Raw genomic sequence first — 22,688 nt, forward strand, 5'->3', positions numbered from 1 at the left:
CCAGAACGACATGCAGAGAGCTAAGACTGCAGCTTTTCAGATCAATGGGCAGAGGAAAAATACAAAGTATTTCAACAAGGCTTTCCACACTCGTGGTCTGGGCAGAGGTCTTCTCCCTTCTCCCAGAGCCTGACAAGAGCTGTGGTAGCACAGTGGTTAGAATGCAATATTGCAGGCTAACTCTGCCGACTGCCATCAGTTCGATCCTGACTGGCTCAAGGTTGACTTAGCCTTCCGTTCTTCCGAGGTCGATCAAATGAGGACCCAGATTGTTGGGGGGCCACAGGCTGACTCTGTAAACTGCTTAGAGAGGGCTGCAAAACACTGTGAAGCGATACACGAGCCTAATAGCTATTGCTATTGCCCTGGGAGGAGAAACAAGGAGACCATCAACTATCATTGCTTCCCCAAATATGAAGACAGTACATTAAGTGCTGCTTGTAAGTGTATCTAATTGACTCATCTCTGTGTAATTATTTGCCCCATCTCATTTTCTCTTTCTGCATTGTGTGTGTTAAATTATCATTTGAAAGGCAAGGAATTAAATTTTATATAAGCAAGTCTGAACTTTGAAGAACAGGAAAGAAAGTCATTAGCCCTGCAGGAGTGTACAGCACTTCACCCTAAAAGTATTGGACATTTCCAATTTGCAAAAAGGAACTAGAGATCAGTTCCAAAAGGCAGCATATGAAACACACACACACCCCTGGAGGAAGCATTCAATAATTCAGCAACATTGTTGTAAAGAAGCACAACAAGATTTTATTCAGCCATAAAAAAGAAATGAACTCATTGTTCGAGGTAATTAGAACTCGGTCCAATTAAGCTCTACTTGCCCGGCTTCTAAGGATCTGAGGGACTAGCCCCCTGCTCATTAAATCAATCACTTGGCAGCATGAGAACATGTAACATTCTTCCAAATTTCTGCATACAACCCAGGGATGCCAAAGGTGCGCTCTTTATTCCTGCAAGCTTGCTTGGTTCCACAGCCCCGTTTGGCAAACACGTAGATCTCATTATCTGCAGGAATTAAGGGGAAATGTCACCACTGGAGGATCTGGACTCTGTTACAGTCAAGGAGAGAGGCCTGGACCTTGAACAACTGTATTGATACCTGGTAGACCAGAAGTCCCCAACCTTTTGGGCTACAGGGACCGGTTCCGTGGAGAGAGTTTTTTCCGCGGACTGGAGGGTGCATGGTTTTGTGTGCTGCCTGCAACTCGCAGATGGGGTTTTGCTTATTTGTGCAGACTGGTTGCTGGCATGCCGCGGCCTGGTGCCGGTCCACGGACCAGGGGTTGGGGGACCTCTGCTGTAAACCAGAGGTCCCCAACCTTTTGGGCACCAGGGACCGGTTCCGTGGAGAGAGGTTTTTCCGCGGACCAGAGGGGGCGTGGTTTTGTGTGCTGCCTGCATCCCGCGGATGGGGCTTTGCTTGTTTGCGCGGTCTGGTTTCTGGAATGCTGCAGACCAGGGGTTGGGGACCCCTGTTCTAGGCTATTTGCAGATGTTCACAAGGTGGGTGGCGTTAACGTCTCTTGGACTTGCTCTCTGTTAATGCCACATATACTCTTGTTTCCCTAAACAGCCCCGACCCTTCTGGCCTTGGTGGCAGGTGATGCAGCAGGAATCATGGATAACATTAGCGATGATGTCATTGTTGGATGCTGCGGGGCTATCCTCAAGGGTATTTTGGGCAGCAGTGCTGTCCCTCAGGTATTGTTTTGTGTCCTTTGTAATGCAGGACGTTTTGTGTGCTGTGGAGTAGCCTAAAAGCTGGACTAGAAGCCCTTTTGCCTATGTGGCCTCCCATCTGTCTATCCTAGTAATGCCCTACAACTTCCTTCAAGGGAAGCAAATCTAGCAAAATAGAAAGGGGCTGTTACTAAAGGTAGCGTGTTTAGAAAAGGGGCTCTTTTCATAACACAGCCAACTTTGCCTAGCCTTAATTGTCTGAGATGCTAGTTACTCTCTCAGCCCAAAGTCACCAGGTAAGCTTTTGTGCTAAAAGGAGATTCCCATAAGTGCTTTTTCACAAGGCAACTGGATTTTTGTGAAAAAGCACCTTTGGGATAATTGTATGACCTGGATCAGGGGTCCCCAACCCTGGACCGTGGACCAGTACCGATTTGTGGCACGCCAGCAACTGGTCCGCACAAAGAAGCAAAGTCCCATCCGCGAGATGCAGGCAGCACACAAAAGAATTTTTTTGAAGCAGTCCCCGCCTGCCTTGAATTGCCCTATCTGACAGGGTTGTTGTCGTTGTGGGGAAAACAGGAGGAAGAATGAATATTAGTTATGTTTGCCACCTTGAGTTGTTGCTAACAACAATAAAGGCAAGGAATAAACAAACAAAATGATGTGGGTACTGGTTACACAGACTGGGGTTTGGGGACCCCTGTGGTAGACTCACTACAGTTTTTTTTTCTAGATCATTCCTTTCTGCACCTTATAATTATTGTATCTAGCTTCCAAGTTTGTGAGAATGATTTTTAGCAGCCTGCCTTGATGATTTGTCCCGATCATGTGGAGCATTGCTTTCTCACATTTCAAGACCTCAGATTCCTTGATCAGTGGAATAAGAGGCATACAGTTTAGGGATATATCATTCCAGCTAGAAAAACCAGCAGAAGAAGACCTTAAGCAGAAGTAAAACTCTCTTCTTAACTACTTCAGAATCAGAAAACAACAAAAGGTCCTTAAGTCTCTTGAATATGCTTCCAAATCAAGTGTCCAAAGAGAGTACAAGCAGTCCCCCGACTTACAACCACAACTAAGCCCAAAATTGATGTTGCTCAGTGAGACGTTTGTTCAGTGAGTTTTGCCCCATTTTATGACCTTTCTTGCCACAGTTGTTAAGTGAATCACTGTGATTGTTAAGTTAGCCACCTCGTTGTTAAGTGAATCTGGTTTCCCCATTGACTTTGCTTGTCAGAAGGTCGCAAAACGGAATCACACACCCTCCGCCCCGGGACGTTGCAACTGTCATAAATATGAGTCAGTTGCCAAGCGTCTGAATTTGGATCACGTGACCCAGAGTCGTAAGTGTGAAAAACGGTCATAAGTAATTGTTTTCAGTGTCATGATAACTTCAAATGGACACTAAATGAACTGTTGTAAGTCGAGGAATATCTGTAGTAAAAATGTATGGATATCTCCTCTTTCAAGGTCCAAAATTATTACAAAGTTCTCTTGGCCTGTTCCCAAAATATTTGGCCTCATGGAAGGTATGAACCAAAATGGCTCCTCTTTCTAGTTCAGTGGTTCTCAACCTTTTTAATGCCACGACCCCCAACCGGTCGTAAGTTGAGGACTAAACCGGATGTAAGTCAAGGACTAAACCAGTCGTAAGTCGAGGACTACCCAACCGGTTGTAAGTCGAGGACTTTCCCTGCCTGGGAGCACCACGCATGCGTCGTGCCTCCCCCTGCACCGGCCGAGGCATAGCTGGCAAGCGGCAGAGATGGAGCAGGCTGACCACCAGCTGGGCCACCAGCTGGCCCAGCCCAAGGGAGGTAAGGCACCCACCGGAAAAGGGGAAAAAATGGCGGACAGCCTTGCTTGGCGACCCCCATGAAATGGTCGATCGACCCCAAATGGGGTCACAACCCATAGGTTGAGAACCGCTGTTCTAGTTCTTCACATCTGAAGGACTTACCGTGTTGCACAGTCACACCCATGTAAACACATTTCTGCTCCTTGTCATGGCAGTTCAACATCTCTGTGGCTTGGCATTCCAGATTCATAGAAAAGCATCCCGGGCACTTCAGTCCATTTTGTGTTTTCTTTGCGTCTTCCACTAGGAGAAGCCATCACATAGTTGGGTAAGAGCAACTTAACTGTTGGAGGGTTATGTCAGCAACTTCAAGGAGATCCATTATTGGATCTGAATGGGCTGTAGTCCCATTCATGCAGTCCTGAATTAAATCAGACCACCCATTAATCTGCACCACCCAGATCTCATTTTATTTAAATCAGATATATGCAATTGTATAACAGCCTTGTGCAACTAAAAATTCTACTGCCTCTTGGATCTTCCTCGTCTGTCTAAGCTAGCATTTCTCGACCTTAGTAACTTTAAGATGTGTGGACTTCAGCTCCCAGAATTCCTCAGTCAGCACAATGAAGCCCATACATCTCAAAGTTGTCAAGGTAGAAAAACACTGCTCTAAGCAAGAAACGAATCAACTCAATGCCCAGAATCAAAAATGTTTTCAGCTACCATTGCACAATTCTACATATCCCAGTTTCTTCTGATGCTTTTACCTAGTTGGGGTAATGAAACATCTGTAGGAAAACAACCAAATTTGAGAGCACCAAGGACCCCTCACTAGATATTTCGACATCTTTCCAGCGCTCGAAACCTCCATGTCTGTTCACTTTCCCAGTTGGAAAGAATTCAGTGGGAAGTCTTCTTTCATGCTTCCCTTTGCAATTCATCTGAGGAGCCTAAAAAGCTGAAGCTTGTTAGGGAATGGACATTTCATGCACACAGCACCATTTTGATTGGAGCCACACAAAAATCATTGGCCACGCCACTACCTGCCATGCTTGCGAGTTCATCAGAGCCTGGCATTCCACAAACAATTCCATCAACAGACACATTGACCTACAACCAACGTAGGCACCCTTCAGAATCGAAATCAACTGCATGTCAATGCTGCTAACATTGAATGTTTTTGCTTTGACAACAGATGGAGATGCAGCCATTTTCTTCTTTTGCTTTTAGAGTTAGATGATGCTGGGGAGGGGGGGGATGTGCATGAGAGTCTAGCTAAACATTATAACACTGAACCTAGTGTGTGAACCAAGGTTATTGAAATAAGAGACGATAAGAAATGGCGGGCTGGAGAACTGGAGGGGAAGCCTGCATTTCAAACTAATTGGAGAATGTGATTTATGACTGTTAATTGGAGGAGGGAATTATGCTTTGATACTATGTGCTCAGGGGAGGGGAACTCAGTTTTTGGCTTCAATTATGTTAGTGCTGATGCTATGCTACTCAAATAAAGATTCTGTAAGGTAAACAATGCCTCAAAGTTCTTTGAAGAGTTTCATCTGTCGGAACGACACCGCACAGCCAACCAGAGGCAGCACTGACCTTCAACCAACCCACACAAGCCCCCCTCAACCAGCAGTTCACCTCCCAATGACCTTGACCTGATGTAACCTCCCCATCACAAGACTCATCATAAGTTTTCCACCTGACCCATCACAAGACCCATTACAAGACCCTCACTTGACACACCCACATCTGAAGCCCTTATAAACAGTAGAACACTGACATCCCATAAACTCCACTGAAGATATTATTTAGCCTGGTAGCAAAATGTTTGGAAGCCAACCCACAAGTTCTTACACCCGGCTACAGATATTCGCCATTATTGAAAATCTGAATTTTGAGCACATGACCGTGGGATGTTGCAACGATCATGAGAAATGGTCATAAGTCACTTTTCTCAGGGCTGTTGTAACTTTGAAGGGTGACTCAGTCAAGGACTACCTATCCACATACAAAGGAGACCCATGCAAATTTCCCTGAAGCCCTCTTCTGCTTTGACAGAACAAGAAATAGTAGTGGAGAAAAGTGCTGAAGAGTGTCTCGGTCCAATCTGAGCAGGACTCACTCATAATTTTTGGGTCCTTATTAATGAGTAACACCCATCAATAAGAATTCAGAAGTTTTTGGGGGGGGGAAACTTACATTTCACAGCTCCTTTGTTGCAGAAATCATGGTAGCAACACTTGGCCGTCCTTCGCTCATGCTTCGAAGGAAACGTAAAACTCATGGAAAAAGATGGACAGTTCTTGGTTGGCACACAGCCTTTATAGGTGGAGAACCATTGATCATTCTCTGGAGTTGCAAGAGGAAAATCACAAGACAAGGGTCAGAGCTGGATAAAGTAACATCAGAAGGTGAAGGTTGGAGATGGGTCTCGGTGACATCAAGAAGTAGAGAGTAAGGAAGAGGACCTTGACAGAGACATGCTAATTCCATTCCTGAAGTCACCTTCCTTACTCTCTACACAAGATTAAGGGAACTTTCAGAGAGATTGGAGACGATTGTATCCTAGAATCTAGGACAGGGGTAGGCAACCTCGGCTCTTTTATGACTCATGGACTTCAACTCCCAGAATTCCTGAGCACAGCTGGCTCAGGAATTCTGGGAGTTGAAGTCCATGAGTCATAAAAGAGCCGAGGTTGCCTACCCCTGATCTAGGACGATGGAAGGGACGATAAAGATTTATTGAAGCCCACAACTGTCCACCAGCTCCAGGCTTCAATGGGAGCAACCATAGGTTTTCATATTATTTTTCAGATTTGGATTACAGTGGTTCCACCATACAAGGCAGAAGGCCTTGAACTCAAACAGGCTGTTATTGGTTTGTGGCAGTGGTGGGATTCAAATAGGTGAACAACCGGTTCTCTGTGTGGATGCCACTTCCAGAAGTCCATTCTGGGCTTGGACAACAAAAAATTAGCTACCGGTTCTGCTGAAGTGGTGCAAACTGGCTGAATCCCACCACTGGTTTGCAGGTGTGCAATTGAATGCCATTGTTTTCAGATGTGTTTGAGCATATTGGCTAGAAATTAAGGATTCTGTAATCCAACAGATTAGGAGGATACATGATACAGGCTTGGAAAATATATATTTTCTAAGCCTGTATCCTGCATCCTCCAAATCTGTTGGATTACAGCAGCGGTTCTCAACCTGTGGGTCGGGACCCCATTTGGGGTTGAACGACCATTTCACGGGGGTCGCCAAACAACGCAGTCTGCCATTTTTTCCCCTTTTCCTTAGCTGTGCTACTCCCTTTTATTCTATTGGCTTTTGAAAGCCAATAGAATAGACTCTCTTGAATAGAGTCTAATTCTATTGGCTTTCAAAAGCCAATAGGAATTGTCCAGGCTGTCTCTGCCCTGCTGAGCCCACCAAAAGTCCCATTCTGCAAACGGTGCTGCAAGTTGTCTGCAGTGAAGGTGAGCTGTCTGGAAGTTTCCACCCCTCCCTGCTGAGCAACTACTAAAAATGTAAGGCCAGGGGTGGGAGGTGGGAGTCCGGCGGGTGCAGGGAGGGTTGCTGGCATGCGTGGGGCCCGGTGGGTGCCTTACCTCCCTTGGGCTGGGCCAGCTGGTGGCCCAGCCGGTGGTCAGCCTGCTCCATCTCTGCCGCTTGCCAGCTACGCCTCAGCCGGCGCAGGGGGTGGCACCACGCATGTGCGGCGCTCCCGGGCAGGGAAAGTCCTCGACTTACGACTGGTTGGGTAGTCTTCAACTTACAACCGGTTGGGTAGTCCTCAACTTACAACCGGTTGGGGGTCACGGCATTAAAAAGGTTGAGAACCACTGGATTACAGCATCTGTAATCTCTAGCCAATATGATTTCAAGGCCTTCTACTTTGTGTATGTGTGTGTGTGTGTGTGTGTGTGTGTGTGTGTGTGTGTATACACATATCCCTCTTCTCCAACATAACCTTTTAATAACCAGGCTACTGTAGTCTTAGATTGGAATAATCCAATCCCCTCCACCCCTCAAAAAACAAAGACACCCACCAATGATGTTCTCTGTGGTAAGGATCAGGCAGGCCTTTTCAGATTTTGGACAATTATATGGGGCCCCGGTGCAGGAATTGGTTTTGCTGCTGCATCGTTCACACTGTAAGCCAAGCCCTGGAAGAGAAGATCAGCAAAGCCGTGTGCCACTGTCTTCTTGGTTCTTACTTGATAGCACAAATGTCACCTAACTGCTTCTTTATCATAGATCAGTGATGGCGAACCTTTTAGAGACCAAGTGCCCAAAAACTGGCCCCACCCCTGCTCCATCCCCTGCCCCGCCCCCACTCCGCCTACCTGCAGGGCCACTCACCGCCTCCAGGGCCCACTGCAGATCGCCCAGGCAGCCCAGCAGCGCCATGCTGGCCACGCACTCTGCCCGTGCCCTGCAGCATCAACTGTGTGCGATGAGGTGTGAGGGCAGAGTCTTGTCTACACTGCCTGGCTGCCATGTCCTTGGCTGCACTGCTCCACGTGGGCCACACTCGGGGGTGACTCTCCTCCAGGGGGGCTGCTGGTGAGGAGGGGGTTGTGGGGGGGGCAGACTGGGGCAACGGCATGTGTGCCCACAGAGAGGGCGCCGAGTGCCACCTCTGGCACCCGTGCCATAGGTTCACCACCATTTTCACAGATCATTCTTCACGTGAAATGGCAGTGAAGCAAGCATGTTTATCAGCAGCAAAAAAGCAAAGAGAAAAACTCATCCCTCTGCTCTTTGCATGGCACAGAATTGGGAAAAAATATATATTCTTGAAAGTGAACACTCTACCTCAGCCTAAAACAAGCCAGAAATTTGTGGGAGAAGGAGAAGAGACACCCTGGTGATAGGTTTTTATAGGACATAGTCTGTAGGATCAACAGTAAAAATCCTAATAAGTATACAGACGGTTCTCAATCCTTCCAATTATAAGAACCCAAGATGGGGAAAGATGGGGAAAATGCTGAAGATATTGGAGAATCACAGATCATCAAACTAGACACTGATGAACTAGGTGACCAAACACTACATTGTGATATAAAATAAGTGTGTGATGTCCCTAAACAGTGTTTAAAAATGCCCTCCATCTTCTCTACCATACAGCCTTTCCATCTTGTGGTGCCTTCATAGCATGTAGCTTAAGAGAAAGACTTACTGCTTAAGATTTGCTTCAGTTATTTGGCCTGTACTATGACGGGTATGATCAGCAGAGTACTTGTCACTTAGCCACAAAAATTACACTAACTAAAATATTAAACCTATCCCAAATGAAATTGTATCGCTAATTGGTGTCTGAAATCCCAGATGAATGTCCACGTCCTAACATCTCCCCTTTAGGATGTCTGAGAAGAAATAAAAGAGAAGGTATGGAGAAAACTCCAGATAAGGGCTTGAGAAGCTAAGGACTTGAAGAGACAAGAATAATCCAAGCAACTCTAAGTATCTTCTGTGTCTAAATCAGTCCCTGATAACTTACCAAGAGCCAGCAGAAAGTCAAAGAGGTAAAAAGTCAGCAATGCAGCCATTCTCTTTAGAACCAGAGAGAATGGAAGGCTGGAGTTGAGGTGGCAACTGCATCAACATCTGGATTCTTCTAACTGAGGAAGCTTCCTGGAAAGGATACAAGAATGGGCCAGGGGAAATGGCAGATTCAAAGTCCCACTTGTAAAATCCATCACTTGCTAAAACTCAGCCTGAACTTGCCTGACCCATTATCATACTGAAGGATATTCTAATTCATTCAAATCAAGTATCCGTTTGCCTTCTGAGCTCTCCCCATATTCCTACTTAACCCCACCCTGCTCCCCAAAAAAGAAAAAAAACATGAGATTTTTTTGACCAGAGAAACTCAAAATGGTTGAATCAGAAGGAAATATTCCCGAGTTCCAGGTAACACAACTGTATTCACAATATTTAGGATTCAACCTGTTTACCTGAAAGTGAGACCAACTGAATTCTTTAAGACTTACTCCTAAGCCAACACAGTAGGGTCAGGGATGTCAGTTACACAAGCTTTTCTCAATAATTTGGGCATCCAATATGGAATCATGCAAGCCATTGCTGATCCAAAGTTATATACCCATTGCATGCTGTCAGTTTAATGTTCTCCAGCAGCTAGTTTACATTTGGGAGCTGAAAGATATTTCTCTCAATTCTTATGTCACTGTCTTTCTTAGATTAAGGTAAATAGAAGTGGGGAAAAATATTATTGGCTAACACGATTATGACATCAGTGGCTTGTTCCACCAACCACAGGGCACGTTAGAGTTCTTTGTCCACTCTTTGTTGACAGTTATTTCTGGTGGTCATAAAGCTAGTTCCATAACCAAGTTGCACCCATTTGACACCCACTTGGGATTCCTGTGTCACTCCTCTTTGATTCCAACTCCTCAACCTTAAACCTAGATATTTTGACAGTTTGGGCAGTTGATTGGTTCCAGAGAGTTAGGTGTCAGGTTTCTTTCCTGACACCCAAAATGGCCATCCCATCTTGTTCCATAAGCAACTTGGCTCTGGTGCACCCGTGCCAAATGGAACTCATTGTGTAATTTGTGTAGATAAGCTGTCATTTGGGAGGAATTATGAGACAACATTTATCCTTAGAAGAATTTGAAAGGGGGAGATATGGGTGAAAGCCTACCATTAATTCCTTTAGAAATCCATCTACGAGGATGGATTTATATGAGGTCAAAGTAGGAATGTTCAAAAATTGAGAAGTGAGCAGATTTGAGCATTTTCAACTGATAAACCTCAAACCCCTAAAAGGAAATGATGGGTGTCACAGATCCTTCCTCAAATGTAGTTTTTGATTAAGGAACTCTTATATATTCCTGGCATATTTTGTCACTGGGTAATTTCCAGAAAGTGCAATGATTGCTTTTTTGATTACTGAGTAACAGAGGTTATCTTTACTAATAGTCCATATGCTGACATAAATTGTTTCAGCTCCTCCCCTCAGGACGCCACTATAGGGCATTGCGTGCCAAAACAACTAGACACAAAGACAGTGTTTTTTCCCCGTGCAATCACTCTGATTAATACATAATCCCCACAGCACTGTTTTATGTCTAAGGATATTTACCCATGTAGTATGACTGTATTACTATTATCCTTCTCATCTTTCTATTATCTTCTCCTATTGGTATCTTATGATTATGATTATGTTACTTGTTTGTTGTTTGTCTCCAGAGTTATATATGGATATGTCTCCAGTTCTTTCTCGTCTATTCTACTGTCTCCAGGTACTGCCACGTCCACTATCCAGACTTTTTTGTCTTTCTTATCAACAATTATCTGGGGTGTTATGTTGCAGGTGCTTGTCTGTTTGAATTCTGAAGTCCCAGAGCAGTTTAATTTTATCATTTTCTATGACTTTCTCTATTTTATGATCCCACCAGTTTTTGCTTCCAGGCAAATGATATTTTTTGCAGATCTTCCAATTATTATTATTCCCATAATAATATTAATTATTATTATTATTATTTGTAATTAATTATTAATTATAATAATTAATAATAATATTGGAAGATTCCAATAATCTTCCAATTATTATTATTATTATTATTATTATTATTATTATTATTATTATTATTATCAATCATCGCACAGTCAGCCAGATGTTCAGACTGGATTTGGCATTTTGTCTACCTATCGAGTCCTTACCCAGGACCTGCGATAGGCAGATGTGGATGTTTGATGGTATTACAGATACCGTCGCAGGATGGAAGCAGTTCCTAATAAGGCCGCCTTTTGCAATTGACTAATAGCGAATTATTATTATTATTATTATTATTATTATTATTATTATTATTATTATTATTATTTCTAGAGACCAAGTATTATTGTAAATAAATGCCTTCATTCCTTCTCCCACTTTGTTTGAAAGATTATTAGACCTCGTGGATGAAAAGAACTTGAAAATTTTATTGGTAATTCCGGAGACAATCCAGATGGCGGCCTTTTTATCAAGCACAGAGGAGGAACCAGATGACTTCATGAAAGGTTCTGGACGAAGAGGACTCCGACAAGAGCCGAAAAAATGATGCTTGAGGAAGAAATAACACCCCACACACCCCTGTCGGTGCAAGCTGCTTTCACACTCAATTTATAGATCTTCCCTCCAAATGGCACAAGATCATTCTGTTGCAAGCTGCAGGCATTCTTCGTTGCACAGCCCTTGATGGCGAAGGATTGATTCGTAGAAGCTGCAGAAAGAGAAATAAGCCGAGCTACATTTGTGCAAACATGGGAATCACTTTGGCATGGGGAACTGTGGCGTGCGAGTTCAATTCCTGAGTATTGTCTTGCATGTGCGAATCAAACAACACTGAACTTCCTAAATAGAGTCTATTATTTCACCCCGCAACTATCAATAGCGTTCCCAGGAGTGCCTGTTTCTTGACCTCATCTTCCTCAAAGGCTAATTTTGAAGGCCCCTAAGGGTTTAACCCCTTCTCATACCAAACAAAATCAAGACAAGAGTTATTTTGAGGTGTTTTTTTTTTCTCATGCTTTCCTCTTTTTCAGGACTGAGTAATCTTTTCTGAAACTTATTCCCTCCCCAGAGAAGAGCAACTAAGATGATCCAAGGCCTGGAGACTAAAACATATGAAGAACGGCTGCAGGACTTGTGTTTGGCTAGTCTAAAGAAAAGAAGAAATAAGGGAGACATGATAGCAGTGTTCCAGTATCTGAGGGGCTGCCACAAAGAAGAGGGGGTCACATTATTCACCGAAGAACCAGAGAGAAGGACAAGAAACAATAGTTGGAAACTGACCAAGGAGAGAAGCAACCTGGAATTAAGGAGAAACTTCCTGACAGTGAGGACAATCAACCAGTGGAACAGCTTTCCCCAGAAATCGTGGGTGCTCTATCACTGGAGATTTTCAAGAAGAGACTGGATATTCACCTGTCTGAGATGGTATGGATTCTCCTGCTTGAACAGGGGGCTGGACTAGAAGACCTCCAAGATCCCTTCCAGCTCTATTCTATTCTAAACTGGAACTTGATATCCAGGTCAAGATTCCTTCACCATGATGAACTAAGGAACAGCACATATAAATTGACTCTGTTTTGCATTCCAATTCTTTAGGGCAGGGCTGTCCAATCTTGGCAATTTTAAGACTTGTGGACCTCAACTTCCAGAATTCCTCAGCCAGCTATAGGATCATGGTGTGATTGTAGCCAGTATATTGTGGGGACAGGGTGGATGAATGATTAAATAACTGAAAAAATACCAATAGATTCTCCTGTGAGAGTAATGCATTTCTCTTCAGTTCCGATGCAGGCAATGTGACTTTTGATTTCACACTCTTTCTGACTGTAGCTTTCACAGGCTGGGCAAGACACCCCGTTTTCCAATGTACCAACTGGGGGAACTGTAAACCAAGATAGATTTCATCTTAGTATCCAAATGAGAAGATATATCAAGGGATCTGTTGGAGGTACAGTGCCAAAAACACAGGATTACTGCCATGATCACACCGCACCTCTGATTTTGATCGTTTTGATAGCCACGATGTTATCCTGAATTCTTTGATACATGCACCATTACTACCCTAAGCATTTTGACTGATAAGCATCCTGTATCACTAAGTCAACTGTTGGCTATTAAAATATCTTTTCCCCCTTAGATTTACTGTATTTAACCAGTTTTCCATTGGCTTGGAAGATTTTTTGTTTTATCCATCCAACTCTGAATAGGCTGTCTTTGAGTGGGGGTTGGCTAGTTCCATTCTAAATTTCTCCTATTTTATTTTAATCCTAGTTTAGACATTGGTCCATAAGCAGAATTTCTAACAGATACGCATTAGCCCAGGGGTAGGCAACCTTGGCTCTTTGATGACTCGTGGACTTCAACTCCCAGAATTCCTGAGCCAGCCATGCTGAGGGGAAAGGGAGAGGTTTCCAAGCTGAGCCAGGCTGGCTCAGGAATTCTGGCCGTTGAAGTCCACGAGTCATAAAAGAGCCACGGTTGCCTACCCCTGATCTGGGACTTCAACTCCCAGAATCCCCTAGGTTAGGGGTAGGTAACCTTGGCTCTTTGATGACTTGTGGACTTCAACTCCCAGAATTCCTGAGCCAGCCATGCTGAGGGGAAAGGGAGAGGTTGCCATGCTGAGCCATGCTGGCTCAGGAATTCTGGGAGTTGAAGTCCACGAGTCATAAAAGAGCCAAGGTTGCCTACCCCTTAATTAGCCTCTGGTCAAGAGCCATTGTAGAGTTGTCCTCCTTAGAACTTGGACACAAAGTGTTGCATTGCAGATTTAGAAGATAATAGCCCCTCTATTCCTCATTGTTCACTCTGTCCTTAGGAATAGATCCTATACTGTACCTCTGATTTAAGACTGTAGGGACAAGAATCTAGAAAAATCCAGGAATGAGCATGCAATAATCACTTTCTTTAAGAGTTCCCTTTCCCTGAGGTAAATATTTAGCCAGAAATGAGCAGCTGAGCCACTCATGTTTTAATTCCCTTGGGAGGTGTGTGGCACAGAAATCTTTATTGTTTCTGTTGTTTATTTTTTCCTATGGCAAGTCAGTGTTTGTGTTTCGTCTGTTTGGAGCATTAATTCAGCAGCTTTCTAAAATTGCTTTCTGTCTCTTGAGAAGCTCTGAATTTTTCCCCCCTTGCCAATTTATATTTTAAATAGGATTATCCGAAGAAAGGAATAGAATTCTTATATGATAGTTTCCTCTTTTAAATAAAATAATTCAATTTAAAAAAAAAAAGAAACGGTTCCCAAACCCAGGAAATACCCACCACTTAGACTTAACCCTCCATTGCACATATCTGTTGAGCAACATGCCATATTGCTTTGGATGTGGCGCCCAGCAGCTGTGGTCAAGGTGAAGGCTGAAGGTCTACAAAGCTTTTGGTCAATGCATCCTTTGTATGATCCACTGGGTTTGACATTTCCACCTGGGAAGAATGAATGAAAAGCAAGTAGAGAAGAATCGATCCATTCCATTGCCTCTGGTAAACCAGCAACTCCAGCTTCCTTAGATTCTACTGAGTATTCTTTATCTACTTGAGTTTTATCCTGATTTTATTACTTTATAAGTAACTCAGGGTGATGAACATACAGAACATACAGCTGCTTCCTCCTCCTATTTTCCCCACAACAATCCTGTGAGGTGGGCTAAAAGAGGGTGATTGGCCCAAGATCCCCTAGCTGACTGTGATGCTTAAGTCAGGATTAGAACTCATCATCTGCTGGTGATTGGCCCAAAGTCACCCAATCCACTTTCATGCCTAAGGCAGGTTTAGAACTCACCATCTGCTGGTGATTGGCCCACAGTCACCCATTCCGCTTTCACGCCTAAGGTGGGATTAGAACTCACAGTCTCCTGTTGATTGGCCCAAAGTTCCCCAGGTGGCTTTCATGCTAAGGAGGGACTAGAACTCACCGTATCCTGGTTTCTAGGTCAGCACTTTAACCATTACACCCAGCTGGCTCTATGCGTGGCATCTGATGAGACCCAGCACTCTTACCCAGTGTGTTGACTTCTGCCAAAGTTACACATGCAACCCCAATATTTGTGCAATTATCTCTGCATTCAGTGCTTCCAAGAGGACACGAAACACAGGTTAAATTTGCCATTCCTAGGGAGAGAGAGAGAAAGTGTGAGTTACTGGAAAAAAAAAAATGAGCACTTCTCTGCTGTAGACCCAACCAGGCCTTGATCTTTGGACCACCGAAATTGGAAATGTCCACTCCGAGGGCAGCTCTGATAACTCCAACATTCATTTTTCTTTCCCTCTTCCTCTTTTGGTGTTTACCTACATATAAGCTGCTGGTTCTACTGCAAGGAACAAAGGAGGAGTACAGGTAATGCTCACCACCATTAGGGCTACAGTTTCCACTGCTGAGTGAATTGCAGCCATTTTGTTTTCCTTTTTAGCCACAGTTCTGAAGCAAATCACTGCCGTTGTTAAGCGAATTACATGTCATTAAATAAACCCAACTCCTCCCCCCATTGACTGTTTGTTGGAAGTCAGCTGGGGAGGTCACAAATGTTGATCCCTTTACCCTGGGATGCGGCACCTGTCAAAAATAGCATACTGGTTGCCAAGCACCCAAAAGGATTGGATGTATGTAAGTCACGTTTTTCAGTGCCTTTGTAACTTTGAATGATCACTAAACGAATGGGGTAAGTTGAGGGCTGCCTTTACTTGATGCCTATAATCCATTTGCAACCGTCTGTCCAGGAATTCACACACCTAGCACAAATTCAGGGTTGAAAGGACTCACCGTGGACATAAGGGAGGACAATAAAAATTAGGCAGAGGATCAAATTTCCCTTCATGGTTCCTTGGGGGAAGGACAAATAGAGCTGAACACAGGAGTAACTCCAACAGTGATGCTTTCTGTTGCACAAAGAAACCAATATTTCATCAATTTGCTTCAAATCAGGCCTTCACATTACACAGCTTATATATGGCTTGGTTTTGAGAGAGGAATGATAACTAAGTAGTCCTTGAATTAAATCTGGCCTCTAAAATGTGCCCCATCATTTCAAAAATCTCTTGGAGAATAAAAATTGGTTGGCAAAGAAAGATAAGTGAATTTGTTATTGGATGATGGATTGTCTATGGCAGGGGTAGGCAACCTTGGCTCTTTTATGACTGGTGGACTTCAACTCCCAGAATTCCTGAGCCAGCCATGCTGAGGGGAAAGGGAGAGGTTTCCAAGCTGAGCCATGCTGGCTCAGGAATTCTGGGAGTTGAAGTCCACCAGTCATAAAAGAGCCAAGGTTGTCTACCCCTGATCTATGGAGATTCTTAGTCCTCCAGGTCATGGTTGTTCCAAAGGTGCTGTTTTTCAGAAGGCAACTGGACTTCCTTGTCTTTCTTTTGAAGATGTTTCGCTTCTCATCCAAGAAGCTTCTTCAGCTCCACTCCCTACTATCTAGTCATTGCTGAAGAAGCTTCTTGGATGAGAAGCAAAATATCTTCAAAAGAAAGGCAAGAAACTCCAGTTGCCTCCTGAAAAAACAGCTCCTTTGGGTATGATCGATTGGTTATATATTTATTTGTAAAATTTATTATCTGCCCATTGCCACATGGTGACTCTGGGCAGCTTAATAATTGCTGGTTAGTGTAAAATGTCAAAGTGAACTTCCAGGTTTAAAGAGTCCAATTGTGAGAACTGAGGCTCAAGAACTTTCAATAAAGAAGGGTGGGGAAGTTTCACATATTTTAAATAAGTTCTGCGCCCATTCTTTCTCCAAAGTCTTTCTCTGCTGATTTCTAAGGCAAATATACTCAGCCTCTTTAAGGGAAAATATTATATTTTCCATTGTTAGGCTAAAGTACGCAATCCAGTTGAATACACTTTACACTATCATTTATTTAGCCATTGGCCAGTTCAGGTTTGAAATCGCCCAAATAAAATTTGAAATCTATCTCTAGCCATTCAGAAATCCAGCAACAAAACAATTTGCCAGCTTTCGAAATAACACTAATTTGGGTGTGAAAAATAGAAACAAGGGGAGAAGTGAAATAACACAAGAATGTGGATGCCTATCAGCTATACTTAAAGAGAGAAATTCATCGAAACTTACCTATGAGCCTGAGATCCAGCAGATGTGATCCATTCAAGTTTAAGCCCTCTCTTTTCCCCTTTTATAGACCTGATGATGGATTTGTTTATCAAAATTATTCACCAGCTAATAATGTGTCAAATTACTTCCCAATAGCATTCAAATGTGGTTAGACTTTGCCACTTCTGATCGTTAGAATACTGTTCCAAACAACACAATAGTTCTCAGAAATGAAGGCAAATATATGTGTCCCAGGATAATGTTGCGGGATCCAATCTGGGTTGTCACTGGGACCAGATGTTTAGTCTTCTGAGCTTTTGGACTCATGCTGAAGCCTCTCACACATTCTGGTAAGAGAGAAGTTCCTTGAGGATGGGCTCCAGCACAAGTCCAAAAGCTTGAAAAACTAAACTTCTGATCATGGTGACCAACCGAGAACAATAGTTGCTGCTTTATAGAAGTATCCTTGGGTTGTGATGTGGAAAGTAGAGGGATGGGTGTTTGGGGAAAGCATCTCTGCATCCTTCTTCCGTAGCTCATATCCTAGCAGGCTGGCTGGGGAATTCTGGGAGTTGAAGTCCACAAGTCTTAAAGTTGCCAAGTTTGAAGACCCCTGTCCTAGACTTCCCAGCACAAACCAGGCCACAATATAAGCAGAATATTATTTCTTTGAGGGCTGCATGTCTCGTGAACCCAGCAATTTGATTTGGGCAATTTGAGTTCTATTAGATCTCTGAAGAAGGAAAAGTTCTGATGACTTCACCAGGAAGGACATCGTGACTTCATATGCTCTTTCCCACTTTCAGATGGCAATGGGGTCATCTTGAAGAAGGCAACGCCCATATCTTTGCAGATCTTCCTGCTCGTTGAGCTTCCTACGGCTGCTTTTGTCATGTCTATTGCTTCCATAACCATATATTTAAACTCCTGCAATGTAGAGGCATTAATTCATTTGGACAGTCCAATTTCTAAGTTCTTTCCCCCAACAGAACGTAGATAAAATTCATCCTTTGCCCCAGAAAGATTGTGAAGTCCTAGGGAAGTAATTTCACCCTGATAAGGATGACATAAAAGGCAGTTATAAATCAGATAAACTGCAACTGGGGCAGAAACCTGGCATTAATAAATTACTTCTATTGATTTATTTATAGTATTTTTGTTATTAGCTATAAGTAAGCTTGAGTTCCTTTTCCCCAAGCCATGTAATCACATCTTCAGCTATTCAGGATATGGGGGAAATATCCTGAAAAGCTGAACAAAAAGCTATTACAGGGAAAATGCTATTTTCTTTGTGCCTGTCCCATCCATCTGGGACTTCCCAGGGAATCTGGATAGCCATTGTTGAGAAACTAGTCTCGGATTACATCAGAGGTTGACTATCTCCATCTAAAAATCCAGATTGTCCCTTGTGATTTATTTTAGTCTCTGGACATGCCCAGGGAATAAGTTCTCTTTTCATCCAAAGGAACATGTTAAAAAAGAAGCAGTTTGGTTATGCGAAAACTATCTAGAGCAGTGTTTCTCACTCTTGGTAACTCTAACACAGGTGGACTTCAACTCCCAGAATTCCCCAGCCAACTGGGCAACCGGCATGTATTTTTGACAGTTGCAACATCCCATGGTAAAATAATCACCATTTGTCTTCCCAACTGACGTCTGACAAAGCAAAGTCAACAAAAACCATGGCTTTCTGGGGAATTCTGGGAGTTGAAGTCCACAAGTCTTAAAGTTGCCAAGGATGGACACCCGTTTTACAGGTTGGAACATTAAAGGAACTAGTCAATGCATCACAATCATCACCCAGAAACGGCTGAAGCCCCAGTCCAATTATATAAACCGAGTCTTTTAAATTAATGGTCTTAACAGAGTAGGCCATCTGGATGGCAATTTATCCAACTTTTTCCAAATAAGAGTAAACCAATCCCTCGTTTCTGGGAATCCTTCTTGAACTTTCAGTTGCGTGGGGCCATTTGTTTCTGCCCCACCTGTTAGTTGGTTAATTATTAAGTCGACTTCTTTGCACCAATATGGCCCTTGTTCAACTCTTGAATGTGCTGGCTCCTTCCAAGAAGAAGAAAAAAAATCAGACAATGGAATTTTCTTACAAGGATGTGACCAACCAGGGAGGAATTTATATTCTTTTCTGAAGCGGGATGAAGACATTTTTGACAGCAAACATGACAGGATCTTGGATTGTCTGGGGATGTGTGTGTTTGTGTATGTTGGTCAGAATGGGAACTGCAATGCATGAAAAAAGGAGTGGGGATTGGTTTGCATAATTGCAGCTAAGATATTGACCTTTTTTGCATACATCTGCAGACCTCTATACCCCACTCCGTAGCATCTGTAGCAGAATATCCAATTCAGCCATAGCTTCATTCCATACAGCATTAACCTTATAAACTCTCATGCTTCCTCCTTCCGTTATATATTCAAGTTGGACAGTATTTAATATTTATTTGCTATGTATATTTAGGGGAGTGGGTCTATACATATGTTGTACATAGTATGTTTAGGTGTTGTGTCATGTATGTTTCACTTTGAGAGCGGGCAACTAAATTTCATTTTAGATGTGTGCCGTTGTGCCCATATTAAAAAAAAATGACAATAAAGGTTATCTTATCTTATCTTATCTCACTCCAGAAATTATATTCGATTTCACTTCCAATTTGAAATATTAATGGTGTGCCCTTCTGTCATGCATTTGATGATTTCTCTCTTCTACCTTAATGAAAATTATTGTTTGGTAACAATTTTCTTTGAGGGCCATACTCACAAGCTCTTCGTGTGCATTTCTATAGGCAGATATGGTTCCCCCCCCTCCAATTCCAGGTCTTAACTCCAACGTATTCTTCCTGTGGCTTGTAAAGGAAATATTTTTCTTACTTTTATTAAAAGTGTTTCTCAAACCTCTGGACAAGTGCAGCTTTTATTCCTGGCTCATTTGTTGAAACTTAAGGAAGGAACCCTGCCAGCATTATACGCCAAGAGTGAATTCATCCAAAATCAGAATTACTAAATCTTATTCCTCCAAATAAGATGAGTGGCCTCATTTAACTATAATTCGAGACCTTTTTAATGGACCTCCTGAAAGAACGGCTGCAGGATTTGGGTTTGGCTAGTTTGAAGAAAAGAAGAAATAGGGGAGACTTGATAGTAGTGTTCCAGTATCTGAGGGGCTGCCACAAAGAAGAGGGGGTCAACTTATTTCCCAAAGCACTAGAAGGCAAGACAAGAAACAATAGTTGGAAATTGACCAAAGAGAGAAGCAATCTGGAATTAAGGAGAAACTTCCTAACAGTGAGGACCATTAACCAGTGGAACAACTGGCCTTCAGAAGTTGTGGGTGTTTCATCACCGGAGGTTTTTAAGAAGAGACTGGACAGCCTCTTGTCTGAAATGATATATATTCTCCTGCTTGAGCGGGGGGGGGGGGGGGGGTGGTGGTGGACTAGAAGACCTCCAAGGTCCCTTCCAGCTCTATTCTATTCTAATAGGTTCCTTTTCGTTAGAAGTAAAAAATCTTAAACCTCTTTGAAGATACAATCTTAACCTTTGAGTCTGGTGATCAGCGAGTGCCACCACCTTCTTGGGTTAATTCAATGTTTTGCACTGGAGAACAAACAGGAAATCTATTCTGCCATCTAGTGAATTTTTTTGTTAAGGTAGTTTAAGTGACCGTTTAAAAATACAACGGCACTAAAAAAATGTGACTTGTGGCCAGTTTTCACACTTAGGACCACTGCAGCTTACACACGATTCAAAATTTTGGCGCTTAGCAACTGGCCTATACATAATAATAATAATAATAATAATAATAATAATAATAAAATAATAAAGTTGGAAGGGACCTTGGAGGTCATCTAGTCCAACCCCCTGCCCAGGCAGGAAACCCTATACCATTTCGGACAAAGGGCTGTCCAGTCTCTTCTTAAAAACTTCCAGTGTTGGAGCATTCACCGCTTCTGGAGGCAGATTGTTCCACTGGTTAATTGTTCTAACTGTCAGGAAGTTTCTCCTTAGTTCTAGGTTGCTTCTCTCCTTGATTAGTTTCCATCCGTTGCTTCTTGTCTTGCCTTCAGGCGCTTTGGAGAATAGCTTGACTCCCTCTTCTTTGGGGCAGCCCCTGAGATACTGGAAGACTGCTATCATGTCCCCCCTGGTCCTTCTCTTCATTAAACTAGACATGCCCAGTTCCAGCAACCGTTCCTTATATGTTTTAGCCTCCAGTCCCCTCATCCAAGAAGCTTCTTCAGCTCTGACTGGATGGTGGTGGGGAATGGAAGGATTTATACTCCTTATAGACAGCTGATCATTTGCATTCTTTTAGATACTCCGGTGCCGTTAGCTGTGCACTTTGGGATGAACCCCCTTCAAATGGTGCGGGAGTATGAACGGATTTCCAGAAAACATTGCAGATCCATTTGCGCTTCAGTTTGAGATGCAGACAACGCAGACTCATCCCCAACAGCCTGCGCCGGTCTTCAATACCAAAGAGACCCAGGGCAGAAAACATCCTGTAGCCAAGATGGCTCCACGCCCATTTGCACCACTCAGGTGACTCTGAGGACATAGACAAGCCTCCAAGTGGCCTCAACGACTCTCTAAAAGGATGCAAATGACCAGCTGTCTGCAAGGAGTATAAATCCTTCCATTCCTCACCATCCAGTTAGAGCTGAAGAAGCTTCTTGAATGAAAAAAAAAAAAAAAAGAAAGTCCAGTTGCCTCCTGGAAAAGCACCTTTGGGACATGTTCAAGATTGCAAACATGTTTCCATCCGAATTGCCTTACCCTTCCATGCTTTGTAGGTACATTCAGCTCTCAATGAGAAATTCTGGTTACCTTTCCAGCCTCACCAACCCACCTTGGAAAAACTCCTGAACCCATTAAATAGTAGTAACTGTGAGAGGGACCTCGGAGTCCTAGTGGACAATCACCTAAATATGAGCCAGCAGTGTGCTGCAGTGCCAAAAAGGCCAACACAGTGCTAGGCTGCATTAACAGAGGGACAGAATCAAGATCACGTGAAGTGTTAATACCACTTTACAATGCCTTGGTAAGGCCACACTTGGAATACTGCATCCAGTTTTGGTCACCATGATGTAAAAAAGATGTTGAGACTCTAGAAAGAGTACAGAGAAGAGCAACAAAGATGATTAGGGGACTGGAGGCTAAAACATATAAGGAACGGTTGCTGGAATTGGGAATGTCTAGTTTAATGAAGAGAAGGAGGAGGGGGGACATGATAGCAGGGTTCCAGTATCTCAGGGGCTGCCCCAAAGAAGAGGGAGTCAAGCTATTTTCCAAAGCACCTGAAAGCAGGACAAGAAGCAACGGGTGGAAACTAATCAAGGAGAGAAGCAACCTAGAACTAAGGAGAAACTTCCTGACAGTGAGAACAATTAACCAGTGGAACAACCTGCCTCCAGAAGCGGTGAATGCTCCAACACTAGAAGTTTTTAAGATAAAACTGGACAGCCATTTGTCCGAAATGGTATAGGGTTTCCTGCCTGAGCAGGGGGTTGGACTAGATGACCTCCAAGGTCCCTTCCAACTTTATTATTATTATTATTATTATTATTATTATTATTAATTTGAAAATATGCATTTA

The 22,688-nt window shown here is 43.2% G+C and overlaps 2 protein-coding genes across 4 annotated transcripts; both read right to left on the bottom strand.

Moving 5' to 3' along the window:
- Positions 1 to 758: 758 nt before the first annotated feature.
- On the bottom strand, positions 759 to 9,700 carry LOC120317635 (phospholipase A2 inhibitor and Ly6/PLAUR domain-containing protein-like). 3 transcript variants are annotated; one of them, XM_039364367.1, is made up of 6 exons: positions 9,502 to 9,700; positions 9,009 to 9,142; positions 7,555 to 7,671; positions 5,705 to 5,854; positions 3,659 to 3,799; positions 759 to 1,020 (listed from the first exon to the last, which is right to left on the bottom strand). In XM_039364367.1, the coding sequence occupies exons 2-6, from the start codon at positions 9,055 to 9,057 to the stop codon at positions 884 to 886; spliced, it is 594 nt and encodes a 197-aa protein (XP_039220301.1). In that variant the 5' UTR covers positions 9,058 to 9,142; positions 9,502 to 9,700; the 3' UTR covers positions 759 to 883. The 3 variants fall into 3 exon arrangements, with proteins under 3 accessions (XP_039220301.1, XP_039220302.1, XP_039220303.1); XM_039364368.1 differs by having other exon boundaries at positions 9,466 to 9,700; XM_039364369.1 differs by having other exon boundaries at positions 9,612 to 9,691.
- Positions 9,701 to 11,433: 1,733 nt separating this feature from the next.
- LOC120317620 (phospholipase A2 inhibitor and Ly6/PLAUR domain-containing protein-like) lies at positions 11,434 to 17,378 on the bottom strand. The gene is made up of 6 exons (XM_039364345.1): positions 17,099 to 17,378; positions 15,787 to 15,902; positions 15,027 to 15,137; positions 14,295 to 14,453; positions 12,769 to 12,909; positions 11,434 to 11,736 (listed from the first exon to the last, which is right to left on the bottom strand). Exons 2-6 carry the CDS (start codon positions 15,839 to 15,841, stop codon positions 11,525 to 11,527), a joined length of 678 nt encoding a protein of 225 aa, XP_039220279.1. The 5' UTR covers positions 15,842 to 15,902; positions 17,099 to 17,378; the 3' UTR covers positions 11,434 to 11,524.
- Between the last annotated feature and the right edge of the window lie 5,310 nt (positions 17,379 to 22,688).

This window comes from Crotalus tigris, unplaced genomic scaffold, assembly GCF_016545835.1.
Source record: "Crotalus tigris isolate CLP2741 ecotype Arizona unplaced genomic scaffold, ASM1654583v1 scf7180000019753.2282721675:598951, whole genome shotgun sequence".
Taxonomy (NCBI): Eukaryota; Metazoa; Chordata; class Lepidosauria; order Squamata; family Viperidae; genus Crotalus; species Crotalus tigris.